Source organism: Melospiza georgiana, chromosome 29 (genome assembly GCF_028018845.1).
Source record: "Melospiza georgiana isolate bMelGeo1 chromosome 29, bMelGeo1.pri, whole genome shotgun sequence".
In the NCBI taxonomy this organism is placed as follows: Eukaryota; Metazoa; Chordata; class Aves; order Passeriformes; family Passerellidae; genus Melospiza; species Melospiza georgiana.
The window spans coordinates 5,090,278-5,114,850 of NC_080458.1; the positions used below are offsets into that span (position 1 = coordinate 5,090,278).

Genomic DNA, 24,573 nt, shown 5'->3' on the forward strand with positions numbered 1-24,573 from the left:
CTCACGGTGGTGAGAAAAGCCCCACCCTGAAAAACGGGGTCCATCCTCCCCCTCACCCCAAAATGTGCGAACCCCGCGGGGGGAGCCCGGACATCCGCATGGCGGTGGGACCCAGGGGTCCAGCTGGGCCGGGGGGGGTGCTGAGTGGGGGGGGCTGCTCAGGCTGCAGATGGTCTGGGAGGGACCCCCGGGGTGCAGATAATCCTGGGGGGGTGGGGGGGGGGGAGAGCGGTGCAGATGGGGCAGGGATAGGAATGGGGGGGGGTCGGCAAGGAGAAGCCGATTAACAACGCGGGGACGGCGGGGAACGACACCGGGCGCGGCAGCACGTGCGGCCGCCGCTCCCCCCCCCCCACCCCCGCTCCATGTCGCAGTTTTCCTCCGCAGCGGAGCCGCACCGGGCGGGAGGGGCGGCGGAAGAGGGGGGGGGGGAACGGGCGGGAACGGCTGTGCCCCCCCATTCTACGCCCCAAACGCGTTATCGGGGGGACAGAGCACCATAGGCGGGTCAGACCCCCCCCGTACCCCGCTCTCCAAGCTGTGGGGGGGTGAAGGGCGCTGCACCCCACGGCGGGAGGGTCCCCGTTTCTACCCCCCCCCTCAAAAAGCCCCGCAGCGCGGAGGGCGGAGGAGGCGGAGCGCGCCACTCGTCTCAGCCAATCAGCGATGCGATGGCGTTGATGGATGGGTTTTGCCGCCAATAGGAGCGCGGGGCGGGGGCGCTCGGCCCGCCCCCCGGGCCGGTATATATGGGGGCGCCCGGGGGCGGCGGTAGCTGGTACTTGCGTCGATTCCTTGCTTGTCGGGACGAGTAACCGAGCCGCAGCCATGGTGAGGGGAAGGGGCTGCAAAATCCCGGGGGATGGGCTCGGGGCATGGAGGGGGAGAGGAGGAGCGTGGATGGGTCTGGGGGCGCGGGGGATTGGGGGAAATGGGTGCGGAGGGGAGGTGAGGAGAGGAGGAGGAAGGAGTGGCGGCGGGGGGGATGGATTTCGGGGGGGCAGGGAAATGAAATAAAGCGGAGGGGTAAAAGGGTGGGGGGCACCATGTCGGGAAGTTGGGAGGGGATGGGTGGTACGGATGGGGACGTGGGTGGGTAGAGGAGGGGATGGGGGTGTTGAGCAGGGATGGAGGATGAGGTCCTTGATGGAGGGAGAATCTCGTGGGGGGGGGGGGGTCACGGCGCTCTTGCGGTGGCCGCACGTGGTCTCCGGTAGCCCACCGCTGGGGGCGGGGTCAGCCCGACCGTTACCGTTCCCGCGCGCGGGAAGGCGCGCGGCGAGGGCACAGCCCCGCCCCTCGCCCTGGGCACAGCCCCGCCCCCCCCCCCATACCCACCCTTCCCCCCTAAATCCATCCTAAACCCACCCCCCCACACAACCTCGCTCTGCCCCGAAACACAAAATTCCATTTTCCCCCCCACCCGAGCCGGTGATCCCCATCCCCCTCCATGGCTCATGGGGGTCACCCTCCGCTCCAGACCCCCCCCAAACCACGGGCTCCCCCCGGCCCGGGCGGGAGGAACGCGGGGAGCAGGTGGGGAATGTGCAGGGAGCGGCCGGGAATGTGCGCGACCCTCCGGGGGTGACGCCACCGGCCCATCCCCGCCGATCCGGGTCAGTTGCTGCAGCGCTCAGCTTCCTCTTCCTCCTCCTCCTCCTCCCGACCTCGCCCTGCCCAGGCTGCCCGGCTGGAAAATGTCCTCCCCGGGCGCCATTTGGGAGCAGATGGTGGCAGCTGCGGGGTGGTGGCATCCCCACAGGTGGCTGCGGTCTGTTCCCAAGCACGGATGTCACCCTACAGATCGCTCCTCGGATCTTGGGTGGCCCCAGCAGAGCTCAGCCACTCATTGGGGTGGCACTAGGGCACAAGTGGGGTTTGGGGGTGCTGAGCTTGAGGCCCTGTGAGATCTTTTCAGCCCACCGAAGGCAGGGTCGTAGCTGCCGGGAGGGGCAGGATAGGAGCATCGGAGCTGAGCACGCTGAGATGTTCCCTGGGATGTGGGGGTGTCCCTGTCCCTGCACAGGGGGGTTCAGTGTCCCTGTCTCATTGGGGATTGGGAGTAGTGGGGAGCAGCATTAACCCTGAGGAACCCCAATTGGCGGCTCTGTGGGGTGTGCAGGGTGAAGGGCACCAACTGGTGCAGGGTCTCAGCTCCTGGCGAAGGGGCAGCAGGATGGCACCCCCAAAGCTGAGCACAACGGGAGCACCTGGGGCAGGATCTGCCTCCATCCAGCCTTGAGGAGGGACCCTTCCCAGCCCGGTGGGTGCTGAGGGGGGGACAAGAGGGGTGACCCAGTGGCGTGTGCCCCCGCAGCGCGAGTGCATCTCCATCCACGTGGGCCAAGCGGGCGTGCAGATCGGCAATGCGTGCTGGGAGCTGTACTGCCTGGAGCACGGCATCCAGCCCGACGGGCAGATGCCCAGCGACAAGACCATCGGCGGGGGGGACGACTCGTTCAACACCTTCTTCAGCGAGACGGGCGCCGGCAAGCACGTGCCCCGGGCCGTGTTCGTGGACCTGGAGCCCACGGTGATCGGTGAGCGCGCGGGGGGCGGCCGGCGGGCGGGGCGGGCGCTGGCGGCGGGCGCCGGCTGCTAACGGGGCCCGGGGCTGTCCCCGCAGACGAGGTGCGCACGGGCACGTACCGGCAGCTCTTCCACCCCGAGCAGCTGATCACGGGCAAGGAGGATGCGGCCAACAACTACGCCCGCGGGCACTACACCATCGGCAAGGAGATCATCGACCTGGTGCTCGACCGCATCCGCAAGCTGGTAGGGGCGCTGGGGGGGCTCGTGGGGTGGGTTTGTCCCTGCGGGGGATGTGGGGACAAAGGGAAGCTCCGCGTGTGCCTGGGCAGGTCCTTCTCAGCCCCATCAGCACTTTAGGGCAGAGAGTTGTGCCAGGAGGGATCAGGCCTGGGTTGTGACAGGAGAGACTTCATGCATTCCTGGTGGGACCTGTTGTGCCTCCAGGATCTGGATGGATTTGTTGTGTCAGCCTGCAGCACATGGTGGCTCCCTATGGGGTCTGGATGCTCTCAGTGATCAGGATCAGCCCCTTGCCTTCCCCTTGACTTGAATCCCTTTTTTCAAGGCTCTGCAACCCCACCAGCACAGGATGTTCACCTTGATCTTGGCATGTTCCAGGGGTGTGATGGGGCTTGTGGGATTCTGTGTCATTTCAATCCCTGGAAAAACCTTGTTTTACCCCTTTTTAAGGTCATGTGAGGTTTCTCCTTGATCTGGATGCTGATCCTGCTTGACCAACTGCTTATAAGCATCTGTGCTGAGTATTTAACTCTTGCTGGGGCAGCTCTTGTGCATTGCCCCTTCCCCCAAGCAGATTGCCAGGGTCATAGGAGGCAGCAGCTGAAGGGAGGGGGCAGGGAGGGGTCCCTTCTCCTGAGGGCAGGTCATGTTGGATCACAGGGTGCTGTGGCTGGAAGTGGAATGGACAGCGGTGCCCCAAAATTCTGAAATCCTTGTGGGAAATAATGTGTCTTCCTGGGCAAGTCAGCAACTTCAGTAACAGCTGAAGTTCAGAATTCCTGACAGTTTGGTCTTGTTTTCTCCTTCCCAACCTCTCAGGCTGACCAGTGCACAGGGCTGCAGGGCTTCCTGGTGTTCCACAGCTTTGGCGGTGGCACCGGCTCTGGCTTCACCTCCCTGCTCATGGAGCGCCTCTCTGTCGACTACGGCAAGAAGTCCAAGCTGGAGTTCTCCATCTACCCAGCCCCGCAGGTGTCCACGGCCGTGGTGGAGCCCTACAACTCCATCCTGACCACCCACACCACCCTGGAGCACTCCGACTGCGCCTTCATGGTGGACAACGAGGCCATCTACGACATCTGCCGCCGCAACCTGGACATCGAGCGGCCCACCTACACCAACCTGAACCGCCTCATCAGCCAGATCGTGTCCTCCATCACGGCCTCTCTGCGCTTTGACGGAGCCCTGAACGTCGACCTGACAGAATTCCAGACCAACCTGGTGCCCTACCCCCGCATCCACTTCCCTCTGGCCACCTACGCCCCGGTTATCTCTGCTGAGAAGGCTTATCACGAGCAGCTCTCGGTGGCTGAGATCACCAACGCCTGCTTTGAGCCGGCCAACCAGATGGTCAAGTGTGACCCTCGGCACGGCAAGTACATGGCGTGCTGCCTGCTGTACCGCGGGGACGTGGTGCCCAAGGATGTCAACGCCGCCATCGCCACCATCAAAACCAAGCGTAGCATCCAGTTTGTGGACTGGTGCCCCACTGGTTTCAAGGTGGGCATCAACTACCAGCCACCCACGGTGGTGCCTGGCGGCGACCTGGCCAAGGTGCAGAGGGCTGTGTGCATGCTGAGCAACACCACGGCCATCGCCGAGGCCTGGGCCCGCCTGGACCACAAGTTTGACCTGATGTACGCCAAGAGGGCCTTTGTGCACTGGTACGTGGGGGAGGGCATGGAGGAGGGCGAGTTCTCGGAGGCCCGTGAGGATATGGCAGCCCTGGAGAAGGATTATGAGGAGGTGGGGGTGGATTCTGTGGAAGGGGAGGGAGAGGAGGAAGGGGAGGAATACTAAACTGGGTTCCTTCTGTCGCTGTCGCATGTCCACGAAATGTCTGCTTCAAACACTTGAGCTTCCTTGTGCACTGCGTGGGGTTTGGCTCCGTGGGCTCGGCCAGGGATGTGCTGCCCTCTCGGATGTGATCATGCAGATTTTCCATGTGTCTGTGATTTTACCGTGTCTGTGAATAAAAGGCTTTAAGAGAAGCTACGCTGTGTCGGATACAAACCCTCTGTGTCAGTGCCCGCTCTCACCCGGGCCGGCTGGCCCCGTCCCATGGGAACAGACTGTCCCTATTGTCTGTGCCCAGTCGGGCAGCTGGCATGGTACCGCTGTTACCCTAGCTGCCCAGCAGGGCTGGGGGGGGTGATGCCCCCACATCCGCTGGGTTCCACAGGGTGGGGCCTCACCCTGAGTGCTGCTGCGCTCCTTCATGTGCTGCCTATGAGCGGGGCCGTGCCCTGCCGGGTGCCCCCCGCGCTCGGCAGCTCAGCCCTGACCCCCTCCGTGATTAACACACCCGGGATTATCCCCGGCCCGGGATTAACTCCATCCCTGCTCCTAATTCCGGTGGCTGCACTGGGGCCGCCGGCCCGTGGGAGCGGCGGCGGGCGGGCTCCGCCAATCAGCGCGCGGCGCGCCGCACTTCAGCCAATGAGCTCCGCCTCATTCAAGCCTCTTAGCCAATAGGCGGCAGGGGGCGGGGCCTGCCTGGCCGTTCATCCCGTGAGGGAGCGGATACTTTGTAGCGCGTAGGGGGCGGGGCCAAAGGAGGGGCGGGGCCTCAACGGCGGCGCTGGGCTGGACCCGGCGGGCTCCGAGCGGCGTTACCGGAACGGTACCGGAGCGGCTGGAGCGGCGTGGCGGTACCGGCCTTGCCGTCCTGCCCTGCCTCTGCCCGGCCCTGCCATGCTGGCCGCAGAATGGCCCCTGTGGAGCAGGACGCGCTGGCCGTGCGGGAGCAGCTCTTCCACGAGAGGGTCCGCGAGTGCATCGTGAGTGCCCGGGGGCGGCGGGGAAAGGGATCGGTGTGGCGGGGAGAGATGGGAAGGGTGGCTCGGAGCTCGCAGCTCTCCATGGGACCGTCGGGATCGCGCGGCTGTGGCAGGGCTCCACACCCCGCGCTTATCGGGGCCAGAGCCGCCGCGGCCGCGTGTGCCCAACAGATATCGGGGTGCCAGGGCTGGACCCTCCTGAGCTCCTGCCGCGACCCCTCTGCCGGTTCCAGCAGTGCCAGCCGCTCTCCCGTCGTGCTGGGAGCGCTGTGGTGGTGTCAGAGCGGGCCAGCCCCGTGCCAGGCTCCTGGCTCTGTCCTTGTCCCCAGGCCAGCAGGACCCCACAGAGCCCCTAAACCTCGGACACAGCTGGGTTTGCTCCTCTGCTCAGGGATGGGGGTGACCTGGATGTCCCGGTCCTGGCATCTCCCAGGGGCCTTGGGGGTGCTGTGGACACGGCAACCAAGGGGGCTGTGACCAGCAGTGCCAGCGCTACCTTGGCACAGCCACATTTGGTGCCTACAGGGCAGAGCTGGTGGCCCTGGAGCCCCCAGACCTCCATCTTGGGGTGCTACATCTCAGCCAGGAGCTGCTGGTTTGGCAGACAAAACTTACTCAGCCCAACTTCACTGAGTAGAGGAGGAGTTGGGGGTCCCCCCAGCAGGCAGAGCATCGGTTTGTGGGGTACAGCCCATGGCAGGAGGGAATCTGTGGCCTGAGACCCTTCACTGGGTGGGAGCAGGAGCAGAAGGACCTGCTGGGTGCTGCCCCTCTGGGAGTGCAGAGCTGGACCAGCTTTGGGGGCTCCCTGTACCCCACTGGCACATCCTGGGCACCCTCAGGTGGGCTCGGAGCACCCCTAGGCAGGCAGCAGGGAGGTGCCACTGCTGCTTCCCGCTGCACCTGTGCCAAGGTGGAGGATTCAGGCGACCTTTCCTCGTCCTGCCGCGTTCCCAGAGGGATGAAAGGTCGCCGTGTTCCCCGAACATTGCCTGCGCTGGCCTGACCTCGGCGTTCCAGCGGGGGCAGCGGGGACGCCGCAGATGTCCTTGGCTCCTGACTCAAGGCTGCCCTCGTGGCTCTGCCAGCAAGGCCAGGGCTGTGGGATCCAGCAGATCAGGGATGTCCCACGGGGGTCACAGATTTGCCAGCACGGGCTGATCTTGGGTGGGTTTTCAGCTCCCCCACCCCGGTCTGGGTGCTGTGCCAGGTTGTGGGCACCCATGTGTGAGCCCTGGGTGCAGTGCCCATTGAACAGAGAGGTCTGAGCGCACCAGTGGGGTGGAACCAGGAGTGGAAAAACAAATAGGGTGGAGCTGACAAGCCCCAGGGCTGGCAGCATCCCCTCAGGGCATGCCCACACTCCTGTGCCCACAGATCTGTGCCCTGCTCTTTGCCAGCCTCTACATCCTCTGCCACTTTGTCATAACCCACTTTAAGAAGCACACGGATTTCACAGCAGGTAAGGGGGTGGGAGCTGCCAGAGCCAGGCAGCCCTCAAGAGCCAAATTCATCCTCTGAGGGTTCTTCCTCTTCCTCATTGCTTTCGGCCTCCCCCAGCACCCCAGTCCCACCATGAATGTGACACCAGTTGCTGCCCTAGGTGGGAGCAAAGCCAGAATTCCCTGGGAGGATTTCTGCAGCATTTGGAGAGGGGAGAACTTGGGCAGGGGGGATGCTTTGGGCAGCCCTGCCTCTCCCCCAGCCCTTTGGTTTGGGATTTTGTCCCCACAGTTCACGATGACGAGGACGCCGCTGTCAACAGGATTGCGTGAGTTCCTGTTTGTCCCCTTCCTCATCCTCCTCCTCAGCCAGGACACCATGTCCTGTGTGCTGGGGGGTAAAACTGGGATTGTGACAGCCAGAGGGAGCCTGACCCAGAGTGATTCTTGTCCCCGTGGCAGCTTGGGGCTCTGTACCTTCACCCTGGCTGTGGCACTGGGTGCTGTCCTGCTCCTGCCCTTCTCCATCATCAGCAACGAGGTGCTGCTCTCCTTCCCCCAGAATTACTACATCCAGTGGCTGAACGGCTCCCTCATCCATGGTGGGTGACCCTGGGGTGTCCCCGAAATCTTTGGGGTTAGCATTGCCCTGCCTGGGAGCTCACCCCATGCTGTCCCCCCTCTTCCAGGCCTCTGGAATTTGGTTTTCCTCTTCTCCAACCTGTCCCTGGTCTTCCTCATGCCCTTTGCCTACTTCTTCACCGAGTCAGAGGGGTTTGCAGGATCCAAGAAGGTGGGTGATCCTGCACTCGTCCCCCTCCCTGTCCCCCACTTTTGTGACTCCCTGCTAACCCAGCTCCTGCAGGGCATCATGGCCAGGGTGTACGAGACCTCGGTGGTGCTGCTGCTGCTGACCCTGCTGGTGCTGGGCATGGTCTGGGTGGCATCTGCCATCGTGGGCAACGACGCTGCCAGTCGCCAGTCACTCTACGGTGGGTGAGCTGGGCTCTAGACCCTGGCACTGAGTGGAACAAGGGGTTTCTGTTGCCACTGGCCTGATCCTGCTGTCTCTGCAGATCTCTGGGAATATTACCTGCCCTACCTCTACTCCTGCATCTCGCTTTTCGGTGTCCTGCTGCTGCTGTGTAAGTTGTGTCCTCACGAGGCTCTGCTCCATCCAGATGGGGTCTGGAGGGGGTCATGGCTCGTGGCTGAAGTCTCCAGGATCCTTCTGAGGGTGTGAGGAGGGGTAGGATGATGGGACACCTCCTGTTCAGCCTCTCCTCCCACCACAGTGTGCACCCCCTTTGGCCTCTCCACCATGTTCACCGTCACTGGGAAGCTGCTGGTGAAACCCCGGGTAAGGCGTCACCCCACAATCCCTCTGCCCCAGATTTGGGGGTGACTGTCCCCAGGGCTGCCATCCACACAGCCCAGCAGCCACTCACAGGCTCCTCACCCACCCTTGCAGCTCCTGGAGGACCTGGATGAGCAGCTGAGCTGCACGAGGTTTGAGGAAGCCGCTGTGTCCCACAGGATCCGCTCCGGTGGGTGCTGCTGCTTGGCAAAGGGGGGCACGGGGTACATTGGGGGACCCTCTACCCCACCTCATCCCTCCTGAGCCCCTTGGGTCTCTCCCCAGCAGGCAAAGCTTCCTGCTGGCTGAATCTGGACATGGAGATGCTACGGGAGCAATTCTTTGCCATCCGGAGCAAGAGGAGGAAGTTGGGTGAGGAGCCTGGGCAGGGGAAGGGGACACTGGGTGCCCTCCAGCCTGGCACTGGGAGAACTGGGCACTGGAAATCCATGGAGGGAGATGGGCTGGGGGCTGGCAACCCCCATCCTGGCCCCTCAATCTCCTGCCCTGTGCCGCCCTCTCACCTGGGCACCTCCTCCCCACAGAGCTGCGGCACCGAGCATCGCCCTGGCAGCGGAACCTGGGCTACCCCCTGGCCATGCTGGGCCTGCTGGCACTCACAGTGAGTTCAGGGCTCTCAGGGGAGCTGGGGGTGCTGTCGCCATCCTCAGCACCACCCTCACTCCCTCCCTGCTCCTGCCAGGGCATCTCTGTGCTCATTGTCTGCTTCCACGTCCTGGAGCTGCTGCTGGACGATGCTGCCATGCCAAGGGGCATCCAGGTACCCACCGACAAGGAGCATCCCCCTACCCACCTGGGGGCATGGCACAGCTCAGGGTGGTGTGCCTGGCAGCTCTGGGGGCCATTCCTCCCCAACCTGCTCCCTCCTCTTCCGGCAGGATGCGTCCCTGGGCCAGGTGTCCTTCTCCATCTTTGGTTCCTTTGGAGCTGCGCTGCAGGTCGTGCTCATTTTGTATCCTTCAGGCGGGCACTTGTGTCCCCAGCCATGTCCCCTGTGTCCCCAACATTATTCCCAGTGCCAGCCCACGCTGTTTTCCTCCTTGACACTCTTTGCAGCTACCTAATGCTCTCCTCTGTCGTGGGCTTCTACAGCTCCCCCCTGTTCACTCGGCTGCTGCCAGAGAGGGAGGGCACCCCCCTGACCAAGGTGGGAGCAGCAGGGTGGGGCTGGGGGGCTCCTGTGGGGGTGCAAGACCCTTTCCCTACTCTGTGTGTCCCTCCCACACGGGAGGACAGTGCCAGGACCCCTCTGTGGTTCCCTGGCATCTGGAAAGTTCCTTCCCCAAACCTCCTCCTTCTCCCCAGATCATTGGGAACTGCGTCTCCTTGCTGGTGCTCAGCTCAGCCCTGCCTGTCTTCTCCAGGACACTGGGTGAGCTCCCAGAGGGGATCGGGGTGATGCCTGCATGGGGGTGAGCCCAAAATGGGGGTGCCCTGACCAATGTACCCCCACCCTGTGCAGGCATCACCCGCTTTGACCTCCTGGGGGATTTTGGCCGCTTCAACTGGTTGGGGAACTTCTACATCGTCTTCCTGTACAACATGGGCTTTGCTGGGCTCACCACGCTGTGCCTGGTCAAAAGGGTCTCCTGGGCAGTGCAGGCCGAGCTCATCCGTGCCTTTGGTGAGGACGTGGGGACACAGGGGTGGCTGCTGGGGTGTCCCCTGTGCCCCAGCCTGGCTCTCACACTCTCCCCCGTGTCCAGGTCTGCACAAGCTGCCGCTGCCCGTGACGCGCTGCAGGACCCGCAGCAAGCCCAGCTAGGGCTGGGGGACAGCGGGGGGACAGGGACGTGTCCCCCTCCTCTCTCCTCACTGTGGTGGCCACCAGGGTGGCTGCCAGCCCCAGAGCTGGCCCTGACAGCGCCTGGAGCCTCAGGGACATCAGAGCCCCTCAGGGAAAGCTGAGACACCTTTAGGGTCGCGCCCCCCCTGCTCTGTCTCAGCTCTTGTGCTGCTGAGCCTTGGCCTTGAGCCACGTCCCCAAGGGGTGTGGGGTCCCCCCCGAGGCTGTGCTGGCTGCAGCCCCCCCCGCCCCACCCCCACATTTACATACCTCGTGCAACAATGGCTGGGACCCCCCCAACCACCCCGACCTCCCCTGGCTGCTCCCTGGGGTCTGGTTGAGTTTGAAATGCTGCCCCACCTGTCCTGTGCCCGGAGCCGCTCCACACCCCACCCCTGTGTCACTCTGGGGCTGCAGGGGGACACTGGTTGTCCCCTGGCCACCCTGAGGCCTTTGGGGGTCCCTAATGGGGAGGCCTGGGGTGCAGGGGACAATCCCCCCCCTTCTCCAGCTCCTCGTGTGTATGTTGGGTCTGTTACAACAGGAATTGTTTGGAGAAATAAATAGTGACTGGTTTTTATATAAAAATATTGGGGTTTCATTCCTGCCAAGGGCAGGGCTGAGTAGGAAAGGGGCAGGGGTGGGGTGTCCCTGCCTTGGAGGGGGGGTCACAGTCCTGCCCCTCCTCATGGGCCCTATGGGGACATAATTAACCCTCTTCCTGCTTGGGGTTAACGAGCTTTCTTCCAGGCAGGGCTGCAAGCGAGGGCAACTCCTTGCCTGCTGACCTCGGCGGTGTTGGGGGGCTTCGGGAGGCTTCGGGGTACGGCCTGAGCTCCCCCACATGAGGGGCAAAGCAGAGGCTTCACCTCCCGGCACCGAGGGTCGTGCAGCCACAACGGAAACTGCCCCGGGAACCGGGGGAACCGGGGGAACCGGCCCCCCACCCATCCTGCCCCGCCTGGGGCCGCCCCCCGCCCCTCCATGGCAGGGCTGGGGGGCCCAGGCCCCCCCCCCGGCCGCCCCCCCCCCGGCTTGGGGCCGAGCAGGAAGCGCAGGAAACGTGGTTTATATAGCAGGAAATGAGGCCATCGGTGCCCGCGATTTCCCCGCGACCTGCTCCCCTCCCAGTCACCCCGGGCTGGCACCGGGGCTGCGGGGGAGCTGGGAGGGGACCGGGACCCCCCCTCCGACCCATTCCCGACCTTCCGCGACCCCGCTGCTGCCTCCTGTCCTCCCCGGAGCCCGCCGTGCCCTCGGGTGCTCCGCCGGTAGCGCTGGGGGCGCGGTCCCGGTGCCGCTCCGGGGGTGCCCATGGCACTGTCGGAGCCCGGTGCCAGTCCCGGAGCAGCCCAGCCCCGTCCGCGGCGGTACCCGGAGCCCTGGCACAGCCCCGGTGCCACTCCGGGGGTGCCCCGGTCCCGTTCCGGGGGTGCCGCGGTCCCGTTACGGGAGTGCCCCGGTCCCTCTCTGGGGGTGCCCCGGTCCCTCTCTGGGGGTGCCCCGGTGCCGTTCAGGAGGTGCCCCGGTCCCGTTACGGGGGTGCCCCGGTCCCGTTACGGGGGTGCCCCGGTGCCGTTCCGGGAGTGCCCCGGTGCCGTTCAGGAGGTGCCCCGGTCCCGTTCCGGGGGTGCCCCGGTGCCGGGGCGCGGCGGGGCCGGCCGGGGCAGGGCAGCCCGGTGGGGGCGGCCCCGGGGGATGTGGCCGCCGCTGCCGCCGCTCCCGGGGGCCGGCTCCGAGGCGGGGCCCGACGGGGCTGCCCAGCGCCGGAGCCGAGCGGCCGCGGTGGGGGCAGCCCGGCCGGGGCGGTGCACGGTGCCGATCAGCACCCAAGGCAGCCGGTACCGGGGGCTGGGCCAGGAACGGGGAGCGGAACCGTGGGTCGGACAGAACAGAGGGGAGCGGGGTAGTGCCAGGGAGCGGGTCCCGGGAGCGGGGCTGTGCCAAGGGGACGGAGCAGGTGCGGACACCGGCGGCACTGCCTCAGAATAGGGAGGGTCCTCGGTGCAAGGGAGACCGGGAGGAGGAGAAGGACCGGGACGGGGAGTGAGGGGTCCCCGGTGCCAGCAGGCGGTGACAGGAGAGGTGCCAGGACCAGAATCGCGGCGTTCGGATGGGATAAGGGAGGGTTCCGGTACCGGAGAGCAGCGCAGGGACCGCGGAGAGGAGGCGGCACCAGAACGCGGGATTTAGACGGGAACGGGGAGCAAGACCCGTGCCGGTCCCAGGGCAGCCTTAGGAACCGGTGGCAGTGCCAGGGCCGTGCCCGGAGCTGGATGCCGGTGCCCGGTGCTGACACACCGTTCCGCGAGGCTTTTCCCTAAGGCTGGGGCTGTGTCGGGACCGGGGTGCAGGCCGGGGGGTGCTGACACCGTGGGCGCGCAACCGGCGGCGCTCCGAGTGGGTGGCGGCACCGGCGGGGGGGTTACCGGGGGGGGGGTGGTCAGTCGTCCCGAGCGGCCACGGATCCCGCAGCAGCGCCGGGACCGTGGGTGTGAGAAGGAAACGGCGCCGACCCGCCCCTGGCACCACGACCAACTAAAAGCCCCGGGGCCGCCGCACCGGGACCATGCCCGCCCCGGCCGCCCGTTCCCCCGGTGACTGAGCGGGAGCCGCGGAGGCAGCGGGGCCCGGCGGGCGGGATGCCCCGGTGGAGGCCGCTCGCCCTCGTCCTGCTCGGGCTCGCCGCCTCGCTGCTGGCCGCGCCGGTGCTGGGCTGCGGCCCCGGTCGGGGCCCGGTGGGGCGGCGGCGGCTGGGGCGGCGGCAGCTCTCGCCTCTGCTCTACAAGCAGTTCGTGCCCAACGTGCCCGAGCAGACGCTGGGGGCGAGCGGGAAGGCGGAGGGCAAAGTGCTGCGGGGCTCGGAGCGCTTCAGGGAGCTGGTGCCCAACTACAACCCCGACATCATCTTCAAGGACGAGGAGAACACGGGGGCGGACCGGCTCATGACCGAGGTGGGGGCTGCGCCCGGCCCGGCCCGGCCCGGCCTCGCTCCCGGGGGCGCGGGGGCGCGGGGGGCGGCGGGGGGGATGGGCGGGATCACAGCGACCCTCGACGGGGCCCGTGGACGTTTCTCAGTCGGCACCGACGCGCTCAGGGGCTCACGGAGCTTTGCCGGTCGCCACCGATGCTCTCCAAGGCGCGCCGGTCATGCCGGGGCTCACGGATCCTCCCGGGGCGCAGGGTCCCTCCCGGTGCTGTACCCCGGTACCCCGCCCCGGTGCCCCGCTCCCTTCCATGGCAGCGGCGCGGCAGCACCGGAGCCCCGGGACGAGGCGGGACCGTCGGGGATTAACGGGACGGGACGGGGCGGCACCGGGGGCACCGGCGGTACCAGCGGCTCCGCTCCCCCAGCGCCCCGACGGCAGAGTGGAGGGGGAGGCCCCGGTACCCCTCTCTCTGCTCGGCGGGAAACCGGGGCGGCGGGAGCCCGGGCCGCGCCGCGAGCCCGCCGGGATGCTCACGGTTGCCATGGCGAGGGGCGGCCCCGCGGTCGCCATGGCGACGGGGGATGCTGAGAGTGGTCCAGGCGGCGCCGGCAGCTCCCGCGAGCCGGGACGGCGGAGGCGGCGGGGCCGGGGCGGCGGAGCCGCGGGCACGGAGCCGGCCCGGGCTGCGGGTGGCTGAAAGGGCCCTTTGTGGCCGCGGCGGCATTCCCGGGGCCTGAGGTCAGCTCCGGGCTGGAAGGCGCCTATTGTGGCCGGGCCGGGCCGGGCCGGGCCGAGCGCATTCCTGCCCCCCCTTCCCGGCACGGCCGGGCCCGCGCCCCGCACTCCGCCCCCGCGGGCCCGCGCTCCCGGAGCCGCTTTGTTGAACGGGGGAGGGAGGGGGGACACTGGGGCACTGAGGGACATCAGCAAATGCGGGGGGGACAGGGGCGGCTCCGAGCCCTGCACCCCAATGCTGACGGGGAGAGGCACCCCGGAACCGCCCTGCTCTCGGTCAGCCCGGATTTGGGGCTGGTTCAGGGTCAGCCGCCCCCAGCTCTGCCTCACAGCCCCCCCCAGCAGGTTAATCAGTCCCAGCGGTGGCCGCGGGGAAGGTGACACCGCCGAGGTGCCCGTCCCGCTCCCGTGCCCGTTGTGCCCGGCTGAGCAGAGCAGCTCCATCACGGGACCCCGTTAAAGTTCAACCCGCACCCAGCCACGGGGGGCAAGCTTGGCCGTGACCCTCTGTGCACCCCTTTGGGTGGGGGCAGCCCCTTTGGGGACAGCCCTGGTGTCTGTCTGTCTGTCTGTCTGTCTGTCACGCCCGAGGGTGACACCGGTGTCCCCACAGCGCTGCAAGGAGCGCGTGAACTCGCTGGCCATCGCCGTGATGAACATGTGGCCGGGGGTGAAGCTGAGGGTGACGGAGGGCTGGGATGAAGATGGGCACCACCTCCCCGACTCGCTGCACTACGAGGGCAGAGCCCTGGACATCACCACGTCCGACCGTGACCGCCACAAGTACGGCATGCTGGCACGGCTGGCCGTGGAGGCTGGCTTCGACTGGGTCTACTACGAGTCCAAGGCGCACATCCACGTCTCTGTCAAAGCAGGTACCAGCAGGGCAGGGGGCTGTAATTCCCATAAACATCCCAGCCCACAGCCCTGCTGCTCCCCCTTGATGTCCTGGATCCGTGTGGGATTATTGCTCTGGTCGGTGTCAACCCCAGCCCAGCTCCCCCTGTCCTACTTGTCCCCCTGAGTGGCAAAAACTTCATTTTCCCCTCCAAATTTTGGCCAGATGGAGACAAAATTGTGGTTCAGGTCCTGGTGAGGGGAATAGCAATGCAGCCCCACAGTTGCTCCAGCCAGCAGTTGCCATCCAGCCCAGAAGTGCCAATTGACAGAAAGTGAATTGTGTGGGATTATTGCTCTGGTTGGTGTCAGCCCCAGCCCAGCTCCCCCTGTCCAACTTGTCCCCCTGAGTGGCAAAAACTTCATTTTCCCCTCTAAATTTTGGCCAGATGGAGACAAAATTGTGGTTCAGCTCCTGCTCCCCACCAGGCAGGGGCTGTAATTCCCATAAATATCCCAGCTCACAGCCCTGCTGCTCCTCCTTGATGTCCTGGATCCGTGTGGGATTATTGCTTGGTGTCAGTCCTAGCCTAGCTCCTCCTGGCCCCATGATTGGCAAAATTCTCACTTTCCCCTCGAAATTTTGGCCAGATGGAGACAAAATTGTGGTTCAGCTGCTGGTGAGGGGAATAGCAATGCAGCCCCACAGCCCCACAGCCTCAGAGTTGCTCCAGTTGCCATCCAGCCCAGAAGTGCCAATTGACAGAAAGTGATCTGTGTGGGATTATTGCTCTGGTTGGTGTCAGCCCCAGCCCAGCTCCCCCTGTCCTACTTGTCCCCCTGATTGGCAAAATCCTCACTTTCCCCTCGAAATTTTGGCCAGATGGAGACAAAATTGTGGTTCAGCTCCTGCCCCCCACCAGGCAGGGGGCTGTAATTCCCATAAATATCCCAGCCCACAGCCCTGCTGCTCCTCCTTGACGTCCTGGATCCGTGTGGGATTATTGCTCTGGTCGGTGTCAGCCCAAACCCAGCTCGTTCTGGCCCCCTGATTGGCAAAAATCTCATTTCCCCCTCCAAATTTTGGCCAGATGGAGACAAAATTGTGGTTCAGCTCCTGGTGAGGGGAATAGCAATGCAGCCCCACAGTTGCTCCAGCCAGCAGTTGCCATCCAGCCCAGAAGTGCCAATTGACAGAAAGTGAATTGTGTGGGATTATTGCTCTGGTCGGTGTCAGCCCCAGCCCAGTTCCTCCTGGCCCCCTGATTGGCAAAATCCTCACTTTCCCCTCGAAATTTTGGCCAGATGGAGACAAAATTGTGGTTCAGCTCCTGCTCCCCACCAGGCAGGGGGCTGTAATTCCCATAAACATCCCAGCTCACAGCCCTGCTGCTCCCCCTTGATGTCCTGGATCTGTGTGAGATTATTGCTCTGGTCGGTGTCAGTCCCAGCCTAGCTCCTCCTGGCCCCATGATTGGCAAAATTCTCACTTTCCCCTCGAAATTTTGGCCAGATGGAGACAAGATTGTGGTTCAGCTCCTGGTGAGGGGAATAGCAATGCAGCCCCACAGTTGCTCCAGCCAGCAGTTGCCATCCAGTCCAGAAGTGCCAATTGACAGAAAGTGAATTGTGTGGGATTATTGCTCTGGTCGGTGTCAGCCCAAACCCAGCTCGTTCTGGACCCCTAATTGGCAAAAACCTCATTTTCCCCTCCAAATTTTGGCCAGATGGAGACAAAATTGTGGTTCAGCTCCTGGTGAGGGGAATAGCAATGCAGCCCCACAGTTGCTCCAGCCAGCAGTTGCCATCCAGCCCAGAAGTGCCAATTGACAGAAAGTGAATTGTGTGGGATTATTGCTCTGGTTGGTGTCAGTCCTAGCCTAGCTCCTCCTGGCCCCATGATTGGCAAAATCCTCACTTTCCCCTCGAAATTTTGGCCAGATGGAGACAAGATTGTGGTTCAGCTCCTGGTGAGGGGAAGAGCAATGCAGTCCCACAGCCCCAGAGTTGCTCCAGCCAGCAGTTGCCATCCAGTCCAGAAGTGCCAATTGACAGAAAGTGAATTGTGTGGGATTATTGCTCTGGTTGGTGTCAACCCCAGCCCAGCTCCCCCTGTCCTACTTGTCCCCCTGAGTGGCAAAAACTCGATTTTCCCCTCCAAATTTTGGCCAGATGGAGACAAAATTGTGGTTCAGCTGCTGGTGAGGGGAATAGCAATGCAGCCCCACAGCCCCACAGCCCCAGAGTTGCTCCAGTTGCCATCCAGCCCAGAAGTGCCAATTGACAGAAAGTGAAAATGGCCATAAATGTCACCGTTGGAGCCCGGAACAAAGGGCGTCAGTGCAGGGTGGACAAAGGGGCCCTGCAGCATTCAGGAGGAAAAATCAAAATACCCCCTTTGTTCCTGGGGGTGCTTTGGGGGGTCCGGCGCTCGCCGTTTCCCCTCTGGAGGTGGAGGTGCCACCAAGAACTCTCTCCATCCTCGCAGATAACTCGCTGGCCGTCCGCACCGGCGGCTGCTTCCCCGGCCACGCCACGGTGACGCTGCAGAGCGGGGAGCACCGGGGCCTGGCCGAGCTGCGCCGCGGTGACCGGGTGCTGGGCGCCGAGCCGGGCGGGCGCCTGGTGCCCACCGAGGTGCTGCTCTTCCTGCACCGGGACCTGGGCCAGCGTGCCTCCTTCGTGGCCATCGAGACAGCCAGCCCAGCTCAGCGGCTGCTCCTCACCCCGTCCCACCTGGTGTTCACAGCTCGGGGAGAAGGGAACGGCTCCGGCGCCTTCCTGCCCATCTTCGCCCGCCGCGTGCGCCCGGGCGACGCCGTGCTGGCCCACGGGGCTGGCGGGCAGGGCCTGCGCCCCACCAGGGTGCTGAGGGTCTCTCGGGAGGATGGAGTGGGGGTTTTTGCCCCCCTGACCTCTCAGGGCACTTTGCTGGTTAACGGGGTGCTGGCATCCTGCTACGCGGTGCTGGAGAGCCACCGCTGGGCACACAGAGCTTTCGCCCCTCTGCGCCTCTTCCACGGGCTCCTCTCGCTGCTGCCTGCCCACGCCGAGGTGGGCAACGGGACCGTGCCCGAGGTGGGCATGCACTGGTACTCCCGCCTGCTCTACCGGCTGGCCGGGGGCGTGCTGGGCCACGAGGCGCTGCAGCTTTAGGGGGTGCCTGCCCCCCCGTTTCTGCCAGGTGATGCCACACACAGCCCTGGGCATGGGGAGGAGGGATAGGGGTACCCCCAGTGCTGTGGGGAGGGTGGGGTTCAGCACTGCCTGGGGGTATGGGGTGGTCCCTGTGCTGTGTCCTGGAGCCCCCCATGGCTGGGTCTCCATGCCCAGACCCCGCTGGTATTTATTGCTTTATTAACCACTGCACTGGGGTGGGCTTGGTGCCACAGCCAGGCAGCACCAGACCCTGCCCAGGAGGGTCAAACCCAGCTGGGAGGATGCCAAAAACACCCCAAGACTTTATTAACCACTGGGGTGGGCTTGGTGTCTGTCAAACCTCAGCCAGGCAGCACCAGACCCTGCCCAGGAGAGTCAAACCCAGCTAGGAAGATGCCAAAAACACCCCAAAACTTTATTAAGCACTGAGGAGGGCTTGGTGCCTGTCACACCCCAGCCAGGGGGGTCAAAACTCCTCCTGGGGGCCAAACCCAGCTGGGGGGATGCCAAAAACACCCCAAAACTTTATTAACCACCGGGGTGGGCTTGGTGCCTGTCACACCCCAGCCAGGCAGCACCAGACCCTGCCCAGGAGGGTCAAACCCAGCTGGGAAGATGCCAAAAACACCCCAAAACTTTATTTACCACTGGGGTGGGTTTGGTGTCTGTCACACCCCAGCCAGGCAGCACCAGACCCTGCCCAGGAGAGTCAAACCCAGCTGGGAAGATGCCAAAAACACCCCAAAACTTTATTAACCACTGAGGAGGGCTTGGTGCCTGTCACACCCAGCCAGGGGGGTCAAAACTCCTCCTGGGGGCCAAATCCAGCTGGGGGGATGCCAAAAACACCCCAAGACTTTATTTACCACTGGGGTGGGCTTGGTGTCTGTCCAACCCCAGCCAGGCAGCACCCAAACCCTGCCCAGGAGAGTCAAACCCAGCTGGGAAGATGCCAAAAACACCCCAAAACTTTATTAACCACTGGGGTGGGCTTGGTGCCTGTCAAACCTCAGCCAGGCAGCACCAGACCCTGCCCTGGGGGCCAAATCGAGCCAAAAACACCCCCAAGACTGAGCAGTTGGCAGCAGTTCCTGCCTGTCCCCCTGCTCTGGGTCCGTCCCTGTCACCCACAGTGTCCCTGGCACCCACAGTGGGCACTGGGTGTCTGCCATGGGCACTCCGTGCCAGGTCCAACTCTAACCATGCTAACTGCTAACCCGCCCTGCTTGAGAGTTTTATTTTTCTATTTATAAATGGTAATATAAATGTCCCCCATGCCTGCCTGCCCTGGCAGGGGGCAGCCTGCTTTTAACCACTTCAGTTAAAAAAAAAAAAACAAAAAAAAAAAAAAAAAAAAAAAAAAAAAAAAACCAACCAAAAAATTCAAAAGAACTACTACTATTTAATTGTTTGGGAAAATAAAGAAAGTTTATGGCCCTATTTCCTGTTGGAGCTGTGGTTGGGGAGTCTGGAGGGGCTGGGATTGATCATTCCAGGGGGTTGGGGGTCCTGAGGGGTTGGAGCATCCCAGGGTCTGGGCTGGGGGTTTGAGATCCTGGGGGCTCTGGGGGTCCCTGGTTCCTCTTGGACTTTCTGGCCCAACAGAAACAAAGAGTTATGGACAGCCCAGATACCTTTTTCTGGGCAAAATAAACCCGAAAAAGGACCTACATTAACAGAGGATTAATCCTTAAAAGCAACAGCCTGTTGCATATTCATACACCTCATACATGGTGCATAAATTCCATCCAAACACAGGATTCTGTCTGGGCAGCATCAACTTCTTTCTCACAATCTTAACAGCATCTTCCTGCCTAAGAAAGGTGGGAAGAAGTTTGTTTCTCCTGATAATGGAGCAATAAATTCTCTTTCTCTGAAAGATTTCGGTGTCTTCTGGCTACTATCTCACTGTGAGTCTTTTCTTTAGAAAAAAATATGCTACATAGCATAGTTTCTATTTTAACATTATAACCTAAAACTATATATAACACACTACTTAAGAGAATTAATACAGCAAGACTTTCTAACACAACACATATACCATTAATTTGAATATTTGTGAAAAGCCAAGGATAAAATCCGCATTTTTCACATAACCTAACACTATATTTAATGCACTACTTAAGAGAATTAATACAGCAAAACTTTCTGACACAACACGTATAATATTCATTTGAATATTTGTGAAAAGCCAATCATAAAATACACATTTTTTTTATAACCTAAAACTATATATAACGCACTACTTAAGAGAATTAATATAGCAAAACTTTCTGACAGAACACATTAAATGTTCGTTTGAATATTTGCGAAAAGCCAATCATAAAATCTGCATTTTTCACATCCTATATAGCATAGTTTCTATTTTAACATTATAACCTAAAACTATATATAACACACTACTTAAGAGAATTAATACAGCAAAACTTTCTAACACAACACATATAACATTCATTTGAATATTTGCGAAAAGCTGATCATAAAATAAACATTTTTTATAACCTAAAACTATATATAATGCACTACTTAAGAGAATTAATATAGCAAAACTTTCAGACATAACACATAAAATGTTAATTTGAATATTTGCGAAAAGACAATCATAAAATACACATTTTTTATAACCTAAAACTATACATAATGCACTACTTAAGAGAATTAATATAGCAAAACTTTCGGACACAACACATAAAATGCTCATTTGAATATTTGCGAAAAGCCAAGGATAAAATCCGCATTTTTCACACCCCCCCTCCCCATTCCCGCTCAATTTCGCGACCACCACGTGGCCACGGCCCTTCCCTCCGTTTTTCATGAATGGAGAGCCCCTCCAGCTAAAGCGCATGCGCGGCTTCTTAGCCCCGCCCCTATCCGCTCTGCGCGGCCAATGGGAGCGGGCGGGCGGTGTTGTGGTCACGTGCGGCCGCCGGTGTAGTGGCGGTGGCCCCGCCCCCCCCGGCACGTTTATTGCGCTGTTTGCCGCGCCCGCCCGCGCCCTCCCGCCAAATTCTCCTCCCCGCTTACCGAGCCCCGGGTGGGTCCGTGCGGGGCCACTCGGCCTGGGGGGATCCCGGGCTCCGGGAATCCGTTCCCGGGGTGTACGTGAGAGCGGGGATGCTCCACTGGGGATTACCGGCAACGGGCGGGTGCACCGGAGGGGCTCAGCACGGTGGGAGCCCACCTCCGGTGGGGGTTTGGGGCTGCGTTCAGCCTCCCCGGGACCCCCTGGAGCCCCAACGGGAGGGGTTCCCCGTTGCTCCATCCCCTCCCTCGGGTGATACCGGGAGTACCGAGCCCGGTGTTGTGTCCCCCCCCATCCGGTAAAACCTCCCTGGGCTGTGAGCCCACGGTGCAGAGCAGTAAATCCCGGGTGGGTGAGGAGGGGTCTCTCTTCCTGATCCCCCTGTGGGACCCCAGGTGATGAGTACAGACGTGTCCCCATTTTTGTGGGGGTGTCTTGTACCCTAAAACCTTGTGCTTGGGGGCTGAGGTGCCCCTGGAATGAGATGGAAGCTGGTCTGAGCCTTGAGAGGAGGATTTGGGGGGGTCCCAGGCAGCCCCCCCTGAGCTGGTGCCCCCCTTGCAGCCTCCAAGGTGGTGGTGATGGGTGAGGAGGAGTTCTGTCTGATGCTGGGGCAGTTTTGGGGTGTTGTGGGGCAGTTTGAGGGGTCTGGGGGTGTTGTGGGGCTGCTGGTCTCCCATCACTCCATCATCATCATCATGGCTCCATCCTGATCCACTTGGTGACATTCCCTAAGGGACCCCTGAGATTGGGGGACAGGGGGGGACCCCTCTGGGTCACCTGGGGCAGGGGGGGGGGGGACACGGCAGGTGCTGCCCCTCCTGGGGAGGGGGTCCCAGGGTTTTCTGGACCCTGCAGAGGTGAGGAGGGGTCTGGGTGGGTCGGGGGTCCCACCTGTGTGTCTGTGTGTCCCGCTGGCACATCCTGTCTGTCCTGCCGTGTCCCCAGCTGGGAGGCGAGGACAGATGAAAGGAAGAAGCTGGTGGAGGTGTGAAGAGCCATTTTCCTCCAGGTGAGCCCACCTGGAGCCCCGATGTGCTGCCACCGATGTTCCCTCACCCTCAGGCGACCACGGGGACCTTCATGAAGCTCACGAGGAGCTTCAGACCCACCAGCATGCTGTGACCCCTGGGCTGGGACAGACCCTCCCCCAGGACCCTCCTTGGGGGGAGCCCCTCACTTTGCACAGCCTGCGGGGCTCCCAGCGGCCTGGGGGTTCTCTGCTGTCCCCCCCACAGCCACAAGGACAGGTCGGGGCCGTTCCTGCTCGGGCAGCCAGGGCTCAATGCGGGTGTTGTTCCCCCGGACCCGTGGGAGTCGCGGCTGGAACAATTCAACTTTGTTTTGTCTCTAAACCCCTGAACTGGGGGGGTTGTTCCTTGGGTTGGGCTCCCTCCAAGCCTGGATGTGCCCCCTCCTCATGGCACTGAGCACCCCAAGAGCCTCGCTGGGATTTTGGGGGTTTCCCAGCCCTGTCCCCCTCATTTCTCTCCCTAAGAACTTTGTGAGTGTGTGGGGGGGCTCTGGCTGCGGTTCCCCTTGAGGCTTATCTCCACCCAGTCGGGCTAATTGGCGCTAATTACACAATTATGGTGGTAAAGAGGAACGGGAGCTGCTTGGGGGGGGGGGGCGTGAAGTGTTTTTGGGGTGCTGGGACCAGGGTGGGGCTGCACCCCCTCAATTTTCCTCCCAGATGACCGGGTTTGGGCTCCTGGGGGTCCTGGGTCTGACCCCCCTACCCCTCCCCGGGGGGGTTCAGGGTCCAAACGGGCGGTACCGGCCCCGTGCACCCCTTGGGATGGGGGGGAGCAGCACCGGCTGCTCCGGGGATACCGGAACCGGGTGTGCATGGTGCTGCAGGACCGGGGCGCAGCAGCAGCACGTGGTGCCGGTGAGCGGGGACCGGGACCGGGCTCGGCGGCTGCTACCGGGGACCGGAACCGGGCATAGCGGCTGCTACCGGGGACCCCAGGACCGGGCATGGCGGCTGCTACCGGGGACCGGGACCGGGCATAGCGGCTGCTAGCGGGGACCGGGACCGGGCTCGGCGGCTGCTACCGGGGATTCCTGGACCTGTACAGGGATACCGGCAGTGGACACAACAGCTCTTCCGGATACACCGGGACCTGTCCCGTGGGCTCTTACGGGGAACCCTGATGCCGGACACAGATAACGGGGACACCGGCCCGGGGCACATCCCGAATGCCGCCCTCCCTGTATCCATCCATCCATCCGTCCCCGGTGCCGGTGCGGTGGGCGGAGCCTGGCTCCTCTAGCCCCGCCCCCTCGGTGCCCACGTGCGCTCCCGCCCCGGCGCCGCCGGGGTTAAGCTCGGCGGAGGGATCTCCCCCCCCCCCCGCCCCGCCCGGCAGCGTGCGCTGCGGCCGCGCGCGCGCCGTCACACCCCCCGCGCCCCCCCCCCGCCGCGGCCGCAGCGCCCGCCCGCCGCGCACCGTCTCCCTCCGCCCGCAGCCCCCGCCGCCCAAAGTAGTGCGGGAGCGGCGGCGCCCCCCGCTCCGCGGCTCCCCCTTAGGACCCAGCGCGGCGGCGGCCCCGGCGGGGCGGGCGGGGCGGGGCGGGGGCGGGCGGCGGGACCTACTTTCCTCTGGAAATGGCCGCGCCGGGGAGCACCGAACGCCCCGCGCCCCGAGGCCCGTCGGCGTAGGGCGGCCGCGGGGGTGAGCACCGGGCGGGGGGCGCGGGGGTGCAAACGGCCCCGCCGTGGGGCCCGCGCGGGCGGGACGGGCCCCGGCGGCCCCGGAAGGAGCGGCCCCGCGGTCGTGCGGGCTCCGGGCCGCGCCGCCTCCGCCGTGCCGCCGCTCCCGGTAAGGCCTGACCGGGGCCGGGCCCGGAGCGCGGCTCCCACGCCTTTGTGTCCGGTACCGGCGGGGCCCGGGCGGGTGTAGCGCAGCTGCGGCCGGGCCCGTCGCTCGGGGCCCGGTGCCGGTGCCAGCGTAGGCCGCGGTGGGCCGGGGATCGGGGCCTGGCCGGTTCGACCCCCCGGTTGCACCGGGGAGCGGGGGAAGCGTGGCCCGGGAGCACCGGGGAGGGTGCGGGGGGGGTGGTGTCCCCGCGTGGTGTTTCGGCTCACCGGGGGGTGCGGGCCGGGCCTCTCCCCGGCCCCGGAGCCTTTCCCGGGAGGGCCCGAATCCCCCCGGCCCCGGAGCCTTTCCGGGGAGGGCCCGAACAGCCCCGGGCCCACCGGGAACCGGGTCCAGGGAGGTGCTGGGTGGGACACGGCGCTTCCTACCCCGCGGCCGGGACCCTCCCGGGTTTTTGGGGGGTTGGCGCTGCCCCGGTGCGTTCCCCCCTCCCCGGTGCCCCGGACTCTGCGTTGGGGCCCCCCCGGTGCCCGCGGGTCCCCCCGTGCGTGCCCCGTGCTCCGGTTTGGGGTCCCCCTCGCTGCCCCCGCCGTGCTGGAGCCCTCCGGGGTTTTTGGGGTGCGCTTGAGGCAGCGGTGGGAGGGAGCGGCTGCGGGACTCCATCTCCGGTGTGTGGGTCGTGTTTTGGGGTGAGTCTCCCCCCGTTCCCAGCCTGGGACTCTGTGCTGTGCGGGGTCGGTGCTGGGCCTGAGGAAATGGGGGCACAGGCAGGTGCTGGTGGTGGGCACCCCGTTATTTTGCTGCATCCCGAATTGCCGTGAATATTCCTCACGTGGGGGTCCCAGCTTTGCTGCGAGGGTCCTGAGGGCTCCTCAGGGGTCTCGGTGACTCCCTGGGGTGCTGGTGTGTG

The 24,573-nt window shown here is 63.7% G+C and overlaps 4 protein-coding genes across 7 annotated transcripts in view; all 4 read left to right on the top strand.

The window, feature by feature from the left end:
* The first annotated feature begins 748 nt into the window (after window positions 1-748).
* LOC131094503 (tubulin alpha-1B chain) lies at window positions 749-4,763 on the top strand. The gene is made up of 4 exons (XM_058042145.1): window positions 749-831; window positions 2,318-2,540; window positions 2,627-2,775; window positions 3,592-4,763. Exons 1-4 carry the CDS (start codon window positions 829-831, stop codon window positions 4,570-4,572), a joined length of 1,356 nt encoding a protein of 451 aa, XP_057898128.1. The 5' UTR covers window positions 749-828; the 3' UTR covers window positions 4,573-4,763.
* A 717-nt stretch (window positions 4,764-5,480) lies between these two features.
* LMBR1L (limb development membrane protein 1 like) lies at window positions 5,481-10,155 on the top strand. Its single transcript, XM_058042147.1, has 17 exons — window positions 5,481-5,552; window positions 6,930-7,014; window positions 7,287-7,323; window positions 7,457-7,596; window positions 7,684-7,787; window positions 7,860-7,986; window positions 8,071-8,139; window positions 8,290-8,354; window positions 8,466-8,541; window positions 8,640-8,723; window positions 8,897-8,973; window positions 9,055-9,132; window positions 9,251-9,324; window positions 9,429-9,519; window positions 9,678-9,744; window positions 9,835-9,996; window positions 10,079-10,155. The coding sequence occupies exons 1-17, from the start codon at window positions 5,481-5,483 to the stop codon at window positions 10,135-10,137; spliced, it is 1,467 nt and encodes a 488-aa protein (XP_057898130.1). The 3' UTR covers window positions 10,138-10,155.
* Window positions 10,156-12,800: 2,645 nt separating this feature from the next.
* DHH (desert hedgehog signaling molecule) lies at window positions 12,801-17,816 on the top strand. Its single transcript, XM_058042152.1, has 3 exons — window positions 12,801-13,112; window positions 14,437-14,698; window positions 17,149-17,816. The coding sequence occupies exons 1-3, from the start codon at window positions 12,801-12,803 to the stop codon at window positions 17,814-17,816; spliced, it is 1,242 nt and encodes a 413-aa protein (XP_057898135.1).
* Window positions 17,817-23,454: 5,638 nt separating this feature from the next.
* The window catches only part of KMT2D (lysine methyltransferase 2D), a 32,134-nt gene continuing 31,015 nt past the window's right edge, over window positions 23,455-24,573 (top strand). For all 4 annotated transcript variants that reach the window (XM_058042073.1, XM_058042077.1, XM_058042074.1 and 1 more), the window contains exon 1: window positions 23,455-23,519. The gene's annotated coding sequence lies outside the window, so the exon portion shown is untranslated. The remainder of the gene's footprint in view (window positions 23,520-24,573) is intronic.

Excerpts from the sequence above, each read along its gene's own strand:
- LMBR1L (XM_058042147.1), top strand. The coding sequence starts at position 5,481 with ATGGCCCCTGTGGAGCAGGACGCGCTGGCCGTGCGGGAGCAGCTCTTC. Across the intron at positions 8,724-8,896 it reads GAGCAAGAGGAGGAAGTTGG|AGCTGCGGCACCGAGCATCG; the intron begins GTGAGGAGCCTG and ends TCCTCCCCACAG. Across the intron at positions 9,745-9,834 it reads TGTCTTCTCCAGGACACTGG|GCATCACCCGCTTTGACCTC; the intron begins GTGAGCTCCCAG and ends CACCCTGTGCAG.
- DHH (XM_058042152.1), top strand. The coding sequence starts at position 12,801 with ATGCCCCGGTGGAGGCCGCTCGCCCTCGTCCTGCTCGGGCTCGCCGCC. Across the intron at positions 13,113-14,436 it reads CGGACCGGCTCATGACCGAG|CGCTGCAAGGAGCGCGTGAA; the intron begins GTGGGGGCTGCG and ends GTGTCCCCACAG. Across the intron at positions 14,699-17,148 it reads CCACGTCTCTGTCAAAGCAG|ATAACTCGCTGGCCGTCCGC; the intron begins GTACCAGCAGGG and ends CCATCCTCGCAG.
- LOC131094503 (XM_058042145.1), top strand. Across the intron at positions 2,541-2,626 it reads CCTGGAGCCCACGGTGATCG|ACGAGGTGCGCACGGGCACG; the intron begins GTGAGCGCGCGG and ends CTGTCCCCGCAG. Across the intron at positions 2,776-3,591 it reads TCGACCGCATCCGCAAGCTG|GCTGACCAGTGCACAGGGCT; the intron begins GTAGGGGCGCTG and ends CCAACCTCTCAG.